At 43.5% G+C, this 13,445-nt stretch overlaps 1 protein-coding gene across 1 annotated transcript; it reads right to left on the bottom strand.

Annotated features, from left to right (window-relative positions):
• Positions 1–395: 395 nt before the first annotated feature.
• On the bottom strand, positions 396–12,715 carry LOC133455442 (G2/mitotic-specific cyclin-B1-like). The gene is made up of 4 exons (XM_061734489.1): positions 12,583–12,715; positions 826–966; positions 552–680; positions 396–469 (listed from the first exon to the last, which is right to left on the bottom strand). Exons 2-4 carry the CDS (start codon positions 946–948, stop codon positions 404–406), a joined length of 318 nt encoding a protein of 105 aa, XP_061590473.1. The 5' UTR covers positions 949–966; positions 12,583–12,715; the 3' UTR covers positions 396–403.
• Between the last annotated feature and the right edge of the window lie 730 nt (positions 12,716–13,445).

Here is a 13,445-nt window from a genome sequence, read left to right on the forward strand (position 1 = left end):
TATATATATATATATATATATAAAAAATGGGAAAAGAAAAATGGGTAGTTTATACTAGACAGGTTTACTTTCAGCTGACCCATATTATCGGGGAAGAAAAAAAAAGTTCAGAGTCAAACTACAAAAACACCTTATTCCAGGGATACTAAAACATGAGTTAATGGCAACCATTAATAGCACTTCAACTCCTCGAAAAACCCAATTGTAAATACAGTTCAATGAACTAGTCCCCTGGCCAAGATTTTGCACCAGATTTGAAGCCAGTTTTGGGATCTTAGAGCTCCCTCTAGTGGTTAAGAGAAGATATGACAGTCAAGACAAAACATTTGTATTGAAACACTGTACATTTATTATTTTAATAATTACACTTTTGTTAAGGAATTTAAAAAAAAACATACACAAGTCATAGGTCAACCGCCTCGCAGCCAGCAGTTTCCATTGGAGTTGGGGATGCTGGCTCAGGTTGAGCCTACAAGAGTGAAAATAGCTGTGTTTTTAAACCTCAGATGAACCACAGCCAGCATCACAATAGCAGCTGGAATACAACTCACCACAATTTCAGGGGCCGGTTCAGCAGGGATGACAATCGTCTTTGGTTTGCAAACCACCGCCTTTGGCTTGAAAACCATGTTAGGTTTTGTGATAACTTTAGCCTTTTTTGCAGCCTCAGGCCTGGCATTCTAGCACAGAATGAAAAAAGGTGTTAAGCCAGGGTAGGTGAGTGACTCTTTCCTGAACGCTTCTGATTGTCATAAATACATGTGTCGTAGTGTAAAAATTATTAACGTGAAATGGCTAAACTAGAAGACTTTATAGCTTCTTTACCTTTTTCTGGACATTTCTGTTGACTGCAACACTTGTAATTTGACCCAACACCACCCGAGGCTGGGTGGGTCCAGCAACCGAGCAGGTCTTCCCAGGGAGGTCAGTCCCCACAACACCAGGCATCCATGATGGAACCCTATCCTGAGCGATACACAAGGGGATTTTGCAAGTTAAAAAAAAAATAAAATACAATAAGCCATTAAATGCATTTTTACTTTACCCTAGTTTCCAAGTAAAAAGGCTAAGGCTGCGTCCCATTTGACCCCCTCGCCGTCGTGTTATTCACTACCCCTAACTTTTGCGTGAGGGTAGTGGTGTCCCAATTCCTCTTTTCACCTAGGGGGAGGGGGCATAAAGAGGGCAAGGGGCTGAGGATAGCCCCTTCAAATCGAGGGTTTTCACATGCTGACTTCGCTAGCGAGGGGGTATAAAAATTTCCCAGAATGCTTTTCGTCTTTGCGGACTGAATCAAAAAAAAAACATGGCGGACATTTCTTAGTGAATAAATCAATATTTTGAGTTTGATTAGATTTCTAGCGACAAATCTATATTTTACTTTCATAATATTCACTCAGTGAATGTACATAATCCCCCTTTTGTCCGCTGTTCGTGAAGAATCGCACCGGAGTAAAGGCTGTTAGGTTACGCCGTAGGCTACGTAACCTACACCGTAGGCTCTGTGTCGATTTGACTCGCCGACCAAAGGCAAACAGGCAGACTCGTCTCAGATTGTGACCGAGGGAGCAAGCATTTTTTTGTGAGAAATAGAGAGAAATAATCCTGTGACTCGTCAGATTTGTTTTGGATGTTTCTGATGTAATAGTTTTCAGAAACCACAAAGTAATCCAGCTGTTATCTGGGTAATTTACACACTTTCAAATAAAGTTGCCAAAGATCACGCCAGAATAAAGGGATTTATGGGTCCGCGTTACACCAACGCAGAGCCTACGGTGTAGGTTACGTAACCTACACCGTAGGCTCTGCGTTGATGTACGCGGCGACGCGCACGTCTGTTCTCGGGCTGTGAGCTGAGGCTGCTCCCCGGACCGGCGGCTCTTCTCATCTCCGAAAACATCGGGTCAAATTTCTTAACAGGCGTTATTTGGATAAACTGAGCCCAGGTTGCGGATCTTAAGGTTACCTTTATGCCTGAAAAAATATTAAAACTTAATAAAGTGCCATATTAACAGCGCTACAGCTGAAATTAAAACAGCTTTTGGCTCTCAGCTTCCTGATCAGGGTAGGGATGAAAACGAGGGGGAGTAGGAGAATGGGACAGGCACCTGGGCCCTACATTTCAAGTGCCCTAAAATCTCCCGCTTCTTTTTTAGGGGGTAGGGAAGAAAAGAAGGGCAAGTGAAGGGGAATTGGGATTGGGCCTAAATAAAGACCAAGAAACACTTACTCTGGTGACTCGAAAAGCCATTTTCCAAAAAGAGTTGCATTTTAAAGTCAAAAGTGCCTCAGAGCGTTCGGCTGTGGCCCGGGAATGGGAGGATGCAGTGAGTTTACGGTTTCCGGTTGTTTCCTGTCTCGTTCCTCTCGTTTGCCTGTGGCCGTGCTTCTGCCGCTGGGCTTTGGCCGGCTCGTGTCGGCATCTTTGTTTACTACTTTTAATTTACTGCCGATCTGCACCTGATCACTTTTTCCAGCACGTCCAGCGTTCAGCTTCCTGCCAGTCTTGCGCAGCTGCGCATTCTGTGAGTTTTAGGGCTCTCTCTGAGCGTCTGTTCAGATGACTTGTGGAATTCAACGAGCCTCACTAGGATTAATTAAGACGCCTGGCATCACCTGGTATGTGCTTTTCTTACGAATCTTACTTTCGGGCAGTTATTATTTGTAGCAGCAATCAAGTGTGTCGTATGCTCTTTAAGGGTTGCCGGATTTGGGCCCGCTGCCGTTCCTGTCAACCTGAAAATACAGAGCAGTGTCCTGGCTGGACTGACGCGGTCGCCCGTGTGAAGAGTCTGCAAGCATCAAAGCATTTTTCTAGTTTTTAGTAATTGTGTGCGAGCGAGTGGTTGTGCGACTAGTTAGTGTGTGTGTGTGTGTGTGTGTGTTTGGAGTGTGGTGTGGGGGATATTCCTCTCTTGGGTTAACTTGGGTTTGGTTGCTCTTGTTAACTTGTCTAATTTGTATTTTGTGCGTGGTTAGCAACCACATTGGCCAATCTTTGTTTTTGTGCCGGTAATATTGGGTTTCATATGTTTGTGTACTTGTTTTGTTCGCCTCCTTAAAGCAGCACAACGTAACTTTCAGCTTTTGTTGAGTTTGGCGCCTCCTTTGGACAAAAGCGGTAGTGCTTTACCAGTAGTGTGGAAGGGTTCCTACCATCCACCTCCAAGTTACATAGTGCCAGTGAAGGCGATACAGACCCCTCAGACCATGATAGAGGTGTCATTAAACCTGTTGGAAGTTGATGTACAATCACAATGACTCTGGAAATATGATATTAAGGTGGAAAAGTTACGTAGTGTCGCTTTAAACCCCTTTTTGTTTCTTTGCTTTTCAGGTGCTGAGCGTCCACTGCAGGGTGGCAGCCAACCCTTTTGGTGGTGGTGTTCTACTTCCATGTGTGTGCTTTCCACTTATGCTCAGTTTTCTTTAGTTTGTGTTTTTTTTTTTTTTTTTTTTTTTTAATTTATATTATCTTACGTTTGCAGTGAGTGTGACACGTGTGTTTGCATGGTATCCTTCGGACTCTGGTTCCATTCCCTTGGTAGCTCGCCCCCCCTGCTGGTGGGCCTCAGCCATGTCAATCACGAAAATCCCTTCATCCCTGCCCCAAAATATTGAAGTGTGACTGCATTTTTATTGACCTCCTGGTAACGTATTTTAAAAGAGATTGTGATTTTTATTGACGCTGAAATAAAAGATTGTATTTTCATAACATTTGGTCTCTGGTGTATTAGTCAAACGAAATGTCACGTGTGCCCGAAAAGTGTTGAAGGGGCCACACATTGATATAAGACTGAAAAAGTGGGGGTCGTCTTACATTCGGGGTCTAGACATTATACCCATTTACACCGCTAGATGGCGCCAGATATCTTTCAAGCGAATGCTGAACTTAACTCCCCAGGCCAAAGTGAACCCCTGTCACGAAGAAGAAAATTAATATCTGTATGAAAGAGAAGAAAAATAAGAGAAGGGATAACAGAAAATGGAGAAACGTAGCGACAATCTAAATGATGAATGTGACAATAAGACAAAGTGTCTGTCTGTGAGTACAAGTAAAATAATTAAAAGACAATGTATGAAGGCTCTTATATCACAGAAAAATATGTTTGGCATTACGGAAGAACAATTTTATTTAACAGAGACTATATTCCAGCATTAAGACAGCAGAACAAAGGTGGGGCAATGAAATGTCTTGCATTTCTTACAGTGAGACACAAACTCCTTTGACATACTTACAGAGAATATGAGCATATATTTTATTATAATACTCTTAAAAGTGCCTGACGCCATGTCCTGCTAAGGGGCAGGACGGACCCTTAAACCTTTAATATTTTATCAGTGTAGTGTTTGACCCACTGACTTCTCCAAAGAGGAACAATTTAAAAAAAAAAAAAAAAAAAAAAAGGCGTATCTGGTGTAAAAGTTGGCTTTATTACAATATCCTCTAGAAATATCCTCTGTGCACATCAACCAAACCTGTCGGAGACAAAAGGGTGAGAAAAAGTAATCTAGCATCCATAGTGGAGCAGGAAAATAAATTTTATATATATATATATATATATATATATATATATATATATATATTTCAAGTATGAGGGGGAGCAGGATCCTCGTCTTTCCAAGGAGTATCTGGGGAAACTGACATTTAAATAATCTGTTGATTTTTGTCTGTTCAAATACATTGAATTGAAATGACTAGAAGTCTCGGGCCGGAGAACCTGGGACCTGTGAGGGAGACACACATTAAAATACATCCACTGTACTCTGATAAAAGAAAAGCAAGACAAGCAGGTGATGACATATGCTTTTAAATCAAAAAGTGACTTAGCAAAGGTTGGTCACTTTGTTCCCATTCCTGGAGGTGGAAAAGGCATCGCTTTAGGAACAGCAAAACCTGAAAGAAGAAAACATGACTCACATACACAACTAAGGGCCTGATTTACTAAAGGTTTGCATGTGTAAAAACGTGTGCAAACTTGACAGCACCCGCAAACCAATGTGCAAGCAGATCTACTAACAGCGTGCAAAGAGGACTGCGTCTCTGAAATCCGCAGAATAGCGCACGCTATTCATTTAGTACTTTTGCCCTGATGAATAATCAATATGGGGCGTACCCGGCAGAAATCCTAAATACTGGGAGGGGAAGATGCAAATAGGTTAATTTACCACACGCAATGAGATTTACCAAGCCTGAAAGTAATTGCGCGTATTGTGATTGCGTCTGTATTTAATACGTTCGAAAGGAAGGTGCTAATCTGCTGCTGCCGTTATTGTGGCAAGGAGGCGACATCCAAAATCAAAGAATAAGCAGAGAGAGAGTCTTTATTCTGCTGCATGCTATTTTAAAAATGGTTGCACAAGTTATATTAAAGGCCACTTTTTCTTTAGTTCTTCGCCTTATATCTTGCCACCTTCTTTTAATGTGCCCCCCTCCACTCGCCCACAAGCAGGCCAAGCCTTTGTGCCAAAACTTTGTATTTTATTGATTATTTATCTTATTGAACGTGAAATCATCCTTCGTAAATTACATTTAATTAAAACCCGTGCTTATCAATCACAAAACACAGGTTAAACATCATGACCAAATCCGCTCCAACCCGGTGTGTCTGTGATCAGCGCAGACAGGCTGCAGCTTCGCCTGAATTAGGGTTCCGCGTTAAATCGACGGCGTAGGGTCGCGGTGCGTTGTGCGTTGCCGCGTAGCCTACGCCGTCGGTTCTGCGTTAGTGTAACGCGGAACCATAAATCAGCCTTTAGTGTGCGCTCTGTGCGCTGTTCTGAACACATCTCTTCTCTTCTTTCGGCCATATGATGGTCCCGTCTGTCCCACATTTACTGTCAGTGTTTGCTATATAATATATAATATTTGCAATATACTGTGGACATCTGAATAAAAACTTAACTCATAAATAGATTGAATCAAAGCGCTTTCCAGCTCTGTGTCTGATGTCTTTTTCTCCTCAGATCATGCCGAGCACCGCGGGGTCACGTAAACCCGACCAATTCAATATTAAAATCAAATTCGGTCCTGTGGCCCGTTTTTCGATTTCGTATTTTTGATCTGTGCCTAAAATTGAAATATGAAAAACCAGCAGTTTTTCCGTTTTTTGTGTTATAATAAAAAACTAATAACAACATAACCAGTCACTTTTTCATGTTTTGGTTTTTGATTGGCAATTGAAAATGGAAAGAACGAATGATACACGGATTCATCCAGACTCTCCATGGCGCAAAGTTTGCGCTCGCAAACCGTAAGACACGCAACACCTCATTTAAATACTGCAGTTTGCACCTGCTATCAATTGCGCACGCAATCTTAGTTGATCACCCGCAAAACACACAACAGCACGCGCAAACTTTTTCAGTGCACACGCAATTTAGTACTCTTTATTTAGGATCTTAGTAAATCGGGCCCTAAGAGTGCTTTCAGACCTGTGGCCCATTTGTTTTGTTCCGATTCAGGGGCTAAATCGATGGTTAGGTTCGTTTTTCATTTGTCGCTTTTGTGTTCGGGAAAAACAACTATGGAGCATCGTAAGCACAGTTATGAGTGAGTTGTGTCGATTGCTGTGTCGATTATGTTCTCACTGCAAACTAACTGCTCCAGGTCTGGAATGGAAGCGAGCTGTGACATCCTCTCCTAGGCGATCTCGGCTCGCTTGTTTTGTCCCGCATCTGAGCGCGATTGCTGTGTTCACATATACCAAACAAACTGATCTTAAGGGGGAAACGCTCCCTGTTTCGGGACAAAAGCTCCAAACGGGACAGGTGTGAAAGCCCATTCATCCATCCATTCTCCGCCGCTTATCCGGAACCGGGTCACGGGGGCAGCAGTCTCAACAGGGATGCCCAGACTTCCTTCACCCCAGACACTTCCTACAGCTCTTCCGGGGGGAGTCACTACCCATGACCATAGGTGAGGGTAGGGGCGTAGATTGACCGGTGAATCGAGAGCTTCGCCTTTCGACTCGGCTCCCTCTTCACCACGATGGTCCGGTACATCGACCGCATAACTGCGGACGAGGCACCGATCCGTCTGTCAATTTCACGCTCCATTGTTCCCTCACTCGTGAACAAGATCCCGAGATACTTGAACTCCTCCACCTGAGGCAGGACTTCTCCACCCACCCGGAGAAGGCATGCCACCCTTTTCCGGTCGAGAACCATGGCCTCGGTCTTGGAGGTGCTGATTCTCATCCCTGCCGCGTCGCACTCGGCCTCAAACTGCCCCAGCACATGCTGAAGGTCCCGGTCCGATGAAGCCAACAGGACAACATCATCCGCAAAAAGCAGAGACGAAATCCTGACGTTCCCAAACCGGATCCCCTCCGGCTCCTCCCTGGCTGCGCCTAGAAATCCTGTCCATAAAAATTATGAACAGGACCGGTGACAAAGGGCAGCCCTGCCGGAGTCCAACATGCACCGGGAACAAGTCTGATCTACTGCTGGCAATGCGAACCAGACTCCTGCTCCGATCATACAGAGACCGGACAGCCCTTAATAGAGGGCCCCGGACTCCATACTCACTCAGCACCCCCCACAGAATGGCACGAGGGACACGGTCAAATGCCTTCTCCAGATCCACAAAACACATGTAGACTGGTTGGGTAAACTCCCATGAACCCTCGAGCACCCTGCGGAGAGTATAGAGCTGGTCCAGTGTTCCACGACCGGGACGAAAACCGCATTGTTCCTCCTGAATCCGAGGTTCAACTATCGGCCGTATTCTCCTCTCCAGTACCCTGGAGTAGACTTTCCCCGGGAGGCTGAGAAGTGTGATCCCCCTATAGTTGGAGCACACTCTCCGGTCCCCCTTTTTAAAAAGAGGGACCACCACCCCGGTTTGCCACCCCAGCGGTACTGTCCCCTTCCTCCATGCAATGTCGCAGGGGCGTGTCAACCAAGACAACCCTACGACATCCAGAGACTTGAGGTACTCAGGGTGAATGTCATCCACCCCCGGTGCCACTGAGGAGCTTACGAACCACCTCAGGTGTGAAAGCACCCTAAGAAAAGGAAAGCCACAAAATTATTTTGCTGCTCATGTAATTTATATCTACCCCACTTATGGAGTCTTTTGACAGCAGAAACTTCACAATGCTCTTTCAGGATTACCTTTAAAATAATTAAACTCAACATCCCAAATAAACATGTATTTTTTGTTTTTAAATCAGAGGTAAACAATATAATTAATTCAGTGGTAACAGGTGTTGGGCCACAGCCCAATGTGAATTATGCGACTATGTGATAATATGAACAGTGGAGGCCTCAAGCGAAATTTGAGGCCTTTGAGGCCTTTAAGGCCTTGTTCTGAGACCAGCCTCAAGTTTTACGACACCTGCCCGCAGGCCAGCTGACAGTCTTGCCTGGGCCCGGGACAAAATAATCTAAGATGGGCCCCCCTGCCCCCGGATCTCTCCTTCTCCCTCTTCCTCTCTGCTCTTATTCTCTTCACTTCCTCTCCTCTCTCTCTGCATATGACAAGTGACAGGCATTAACAACAATGGTTAACATGAACAAACTACACACACTAGCAGGAAATAAATGAATATTTACCATTGTATTTTAGACTCCTGCTGTTGTGACATGTTTAGATTTCCAAAGGCCATGCGCTGAACATTCCTTGTGGCAAAATCCTCTATGATGTCTTTAAAGTCCAGTTTCTTTCTATCATTTTTTGCATCCCTTCAGTCCACGCTGCGGTTAACGGTGAGAAACATCCTCAAAATCCCTAAGATATTTTAAGATATTTAGATCATTTTAGATATTTTGCGGCGCAGTATCAGGCCAGCAGAGATCATTTTAGATGCTTCCCAAGCCGTGAATGCATTAAGTGACGGGAGCATTATTTGATAGGATGTTACTGGACTATCAAATTATGCTACCCCCGAAATATTGATTTAAAATGGATAATATGGGATGTTGAGTATTTGATCCTTCAAAATACACTACTCATGACATGAATTGCATTACACTTTGTGAACATTATACTATTCTACCGCTTTATTTGATATTCATTCAGTCATTGGCCTCTATTTAACCAGGCAGGTCATTAAGAACACATTCTTATTTAATGACGGCCTGGCAAGAGACAAGGACCACTTGGGGGGAAAGGAAGTGGTTTAGGGAGTAAAACACAGTAAAATTGTAGCTCTACAAAGGTAGAAAACCATTAGGTAGCATTTTTTGGTAGGGTGGCAAAAATCGACAGATAGACGCTATGGGTTTATGCGGCGGTAGCATTTTTCGACGGAGCAGCAGAAATCGACAGAACCCCGGCTCGGTCTGCGCATGCGCCTAGAACGGACCACTTCGCCACCCATAGACATATATACATGTATATATGCCTATGTTCGCCACCGAGCTTGGCGGCGCGAGAGACGGCACCTGCGCGGTGTATGGCATCTAATACCTATTTTAAACAGGCCTTGAATGTCTTAAAAACAAGCTTTTGTTTTTTTTGCTAAATAAATTAGAAATTCAGCCTCTGAGCCATGTCTTTATCATCTCATTCTCTAACCTCATTATCTATGCGGGATTCTGATGGGCAGGGAGGCTATGATAATGAGGCTCTGTGCTGATTGGCTGCCTGAATGACATGTAGAAAATGGCGGAAGCTCCGGCCAGCGGAGTTGTTGTTCCGGCCAGAGTTAGTTGTGGGCGTGGTTTCCTTTGTTTGGTGACCAAAAAACTTGGCAGGGATGTTCCAGCAAGCAGACAAGCCAGTCAGAGACAAGGAAGGCACCCCATTGACGACAGTAGACGATCAGCTGAGATGATGGGCAGAACACTTCAGGGAGCTGCTGAACCGCCCCACCCCGGAAAACCCGCCTGATATCCCACCGGCAGTATCGGAATTAAAGATTAACTGCAAAAAACCTTCAAAGGCTGAAATTCACACTCAAAATATGAACTTAGGTATTGCTAAAGTATATGGTCCAAATGTTGATGACTCCTTGTTTTTTTTCACCTCACATTCTGATCACCTAGACAGCACAGTCATCATCGCAGGAGACCTCAACCTGGTATTGGACCCTGGAATGGACAGGCTCAGTAACGCAGGTAGTCACAGGGGTTGGCAGTCCACAAATATTATTAAGCAATATATGAATGATCTTGATCTTTGCGATGCATCTCGTTCTCTCCACCCAACTCTTGGGGACTACACTTTCTTCTCGGCGGTCCACCAATCATATTCCAGGCTAATTACTTTTTAGTCACCAGATCTCTGATGAGAGATATCTCAAAATCCATAATTCATCTATTATATATTACTATTAGCAATCATGCACCAGTTTCTTTTACTCTGGTGAAGAAGGGAAGCATACCACCTTCCGGAAACAGGAGATTTAATACATCATTACTTAAAGACCCCGACTTTGATAATTTTTTCAAAAAGGAATAGGACATATTTGCAAAACAACGACCAACCGGAAATGTCAGCAAGTGTTCTGTGGGAAGCAGGAAAAGCACTAATGCGAGGCAAAATAATTTCCTTTTCTTCAAATAAAAAAGGAAAATTTAAAAACAAGAAAATTAGAATGTGAAATTAAAGCGTTGGAGGAGGCCTTACGGACCTCTGCATTTCAACACATTCTTAATAGAATAAGGAAACCTAAGACAGAATTAAATTAAATAATTGACACAAAAACACAGTTTCTGGTTATCTGGTAAAAAGGTTTTCACCTAGAAAACGTTGCACATGCCAATAGATCAGGGAGATATCTAGCCAATCAATTAAAAGTAAACAAAGAAAAAACAACTATAACATCCATTAAGGACCAATCAGGGAAGATTATGCATGATCCCTGTTCAATAAATTCTGTTTTTAGAGATTTTTACTGTAAATTATATTCATTACAAATTGATCCACCAGACCAATCCATTGATCAGTTTCTTGGAGAAATTAATCTGCCATAGTTACATCAGGAGCAGGTTACGAATTTATACTCACCGCTCTCAATGGGAGAACTCCATGAAGCTCTTCAGCATATGCCCAATAATAAAGCTCCGGGCCCAGACGGCTTTCCATTTCCAATTCTATAAGGAATTCTGGAGCATATTAGCACCAACATTTTATAAAATGATCTTAAACGAATAAAAGTTTACCCTCAAATATGAACTAATATCAGCCTCCTATTGAAACCAGTCACACCTGTCCCGCACAAATTTGGATTTGGCAAATCCTTTATCGACTGGAAAAGGATATTATAATAAGGATATTATATAGCTCTCCCAAGGCATGTGTAAGGACAAATCAAATTTAAACAAGCTTGCAAAGAGGTACCAGACCGGGTTGTCCTCTTTCTCCTTCACTATTTGCAATATTTATTGAGCCCGTAGCAGCTTTTATTAGGTAAAACCAAAATATTAAAGGACTACAATGCAAAACATTAGATCACAAAATAAGACGATGTATTACTCTTCCTCCAGAACTCACGAACCTCACTGTCACAGACAACTGCACTCATAGATGGATTTTCATCTCTGACTATTCTATCAACTGGTCTAAATCCACTGTTTTGTGCATCATCTGCAATTTCCAGAATACAGCCACTACTAAATTACAATCAGGAAACATTCGATATTTAGGCATAAACATCTCCCCTAGGCTGTCGGAGCTAACAAAACTAAATTATGTTCAGCTCTTAAGAAAAAATAGAGGATGAACTCACCCAATGGAACTATCTTCTCATTTCACTCATGGGGAGAATTGTCACCATCAAAATGATGGTTTTACCAAAAATAAATTATTTTTTCAATGATACCCTTCAATCCCCCTTCCTCTTGGTTTAAAAAGCATATTGCAGGTTGGAGACCCCTGTGAATCAATGTGTAGGAAAATAATGTAGGAACTGAATTTTCATTGAAATACGCATAAATATATACTACAGTGACCTCCGGAGTTGTTTTTGTGAGAGTATTTTACTTCCGCATCTGAATAAGTTGAACCGGAAGTGAAGTAGCACCGGGGAGCACGGTGAATTCAACAATAGGAAAAATAATGGATCTTAATGTTAGTTGTGACACTGAAGAGGTTGTGAATGTGTATTCACACCAATATGACAGGCCACAGCCTTATAATTACGAACCCGTTAGGCCCCCCACGTTCTTTTGATTGACAGCTGAAACTCGCTTTTTAAAAGGCTGATTTATGGTTCCGTGTTACACCAACGCAGACCCTACGGCGTAGGTTACGCGGCGACGCACCGAACGCTGTGTGCGCTGCGTACCCTACACCGTAGGCTACGCCGTCGATTTTACGCGGAACCATAAGTCAGCCTTTATTCACCGCAGCACCCGCCCGTGCTCTCCTGAAAGAAACTCCGAAAATAACTCTTAAAAGATGGGTGAGTACTTGTAATCTGTCTACGTTTGTACTTTCTAAACAGAAAACAGGCTTATCTTCTCTTTTTTCTGATTAAATGCATCCGAAATAGCCGGGTATTTTTAAAACCGAATATTTCACCCCCCTTCATTTATAAAATAATTTGTATCCACATTACATCGTTGTTAAAAAAAAAAAAAACCTTCCACACATAACCGAAGATCTCGACCACATTCATAAGCATTCCAAACCTGTAGATCATCTGTTCTTCCGGCCTCCGGGCCGCCTCTGCGGCGCAGCTTCCCCGGGAGCGGCGCCTCCTCCTCGGATAACGAGCCCGAGTCCCCCCGTGTCCCACCACAATACCTTAAATCGACGCAGCCCTACGCCGTAGGGCTGCGCGTCGCCGCGTACCCTACGGCGTAGGCTCTGCGTCGCCGTAACGGTGTCAAGAGCAGAGACCATTTATTTAATAAATAGCTAGGAGGACAGATGGTGGATCATCTGTAGTTCTGGGTCGCACGTTAGACGTCAGACTCAGAGCAGATTTGTTTTGGAGCATAATGTGACGTTCGAAAACGCAGAACTGCTCTCTGTCTCTGTCTACAACAGGTCTACACGCATCTACATAAACGGAGTTTTCAAAAATCTTCACTTTGCCCGGAGTTTTTTTTAAACATTCGTTTGTGTTTTCATGTGGATGACAGGTCCAAACATAGGAAAATATCTTCGGTTTAGCAGATACCCGGCTACGTGTGTACGGGGTCTGCACAGTCAGATGGGGCAGAGCTGTGGAGACGTCTCCCCAGTGCTGCGTCATATGACGCGGTGTTCGGAGAAAAAAAAAGCGTTTGTAGGAGCTTGGCTAAAATCAGCCACGTTTTCCTCTGAATACGTGCCCTTATGTCTTGTAAAACATTAAATCCTACATTAACTTCTCAGTCATTTTCACATATGGTCAGGTATAATTTTTGAAAAAATTCTAACCTGCAATATGCTCTTTAAGTCACTAGACTCGTGTCAAACTAAAACACATTAGCTGGGCTGGTCCCGGTCCATCACCATAGGTTTCCTGGCTGCCTCCTCCCGTGGTCATGGGGGCCCCGCCGGGGCT

The sequence above is a fragment of the Cololabis saira genome, chromosome 11, assembly GCF_033807715.1.
Source record: "Cololabis saira isolate AMF1-May2022 chromosome 11, fColSai1.1, whole genome shotgun sequence".
NCBI lineage: Eukaryota > Metazoa > Chordata > Actinopteri > Beloniformes > Belonidae > Cololabis > Cololabis saira.

Coding starts and splice junctions, on each gene's coding strand:
- LOC133455442 (XM_061734489.1), bottom strand. CDS start 948: ATGCCTGGTGTTGTGGGGACTGACCTCCCTGGGAAGACCTGCTCGGTT. Junction 681..825: donor ACAGAAATGTCCAGAAAAAG/GTAAAGAAGCTA, acceptor ATTCTGTGCTAG/AATGCCAGGCCTGAGGCTGC. Junction 470..551: donor AACCGGCCCCTGAAATTGTG/GTGAGTTGTATT, acceptor TCACTCTTGTAG/GCTCAACCTGAGCCAGCATC.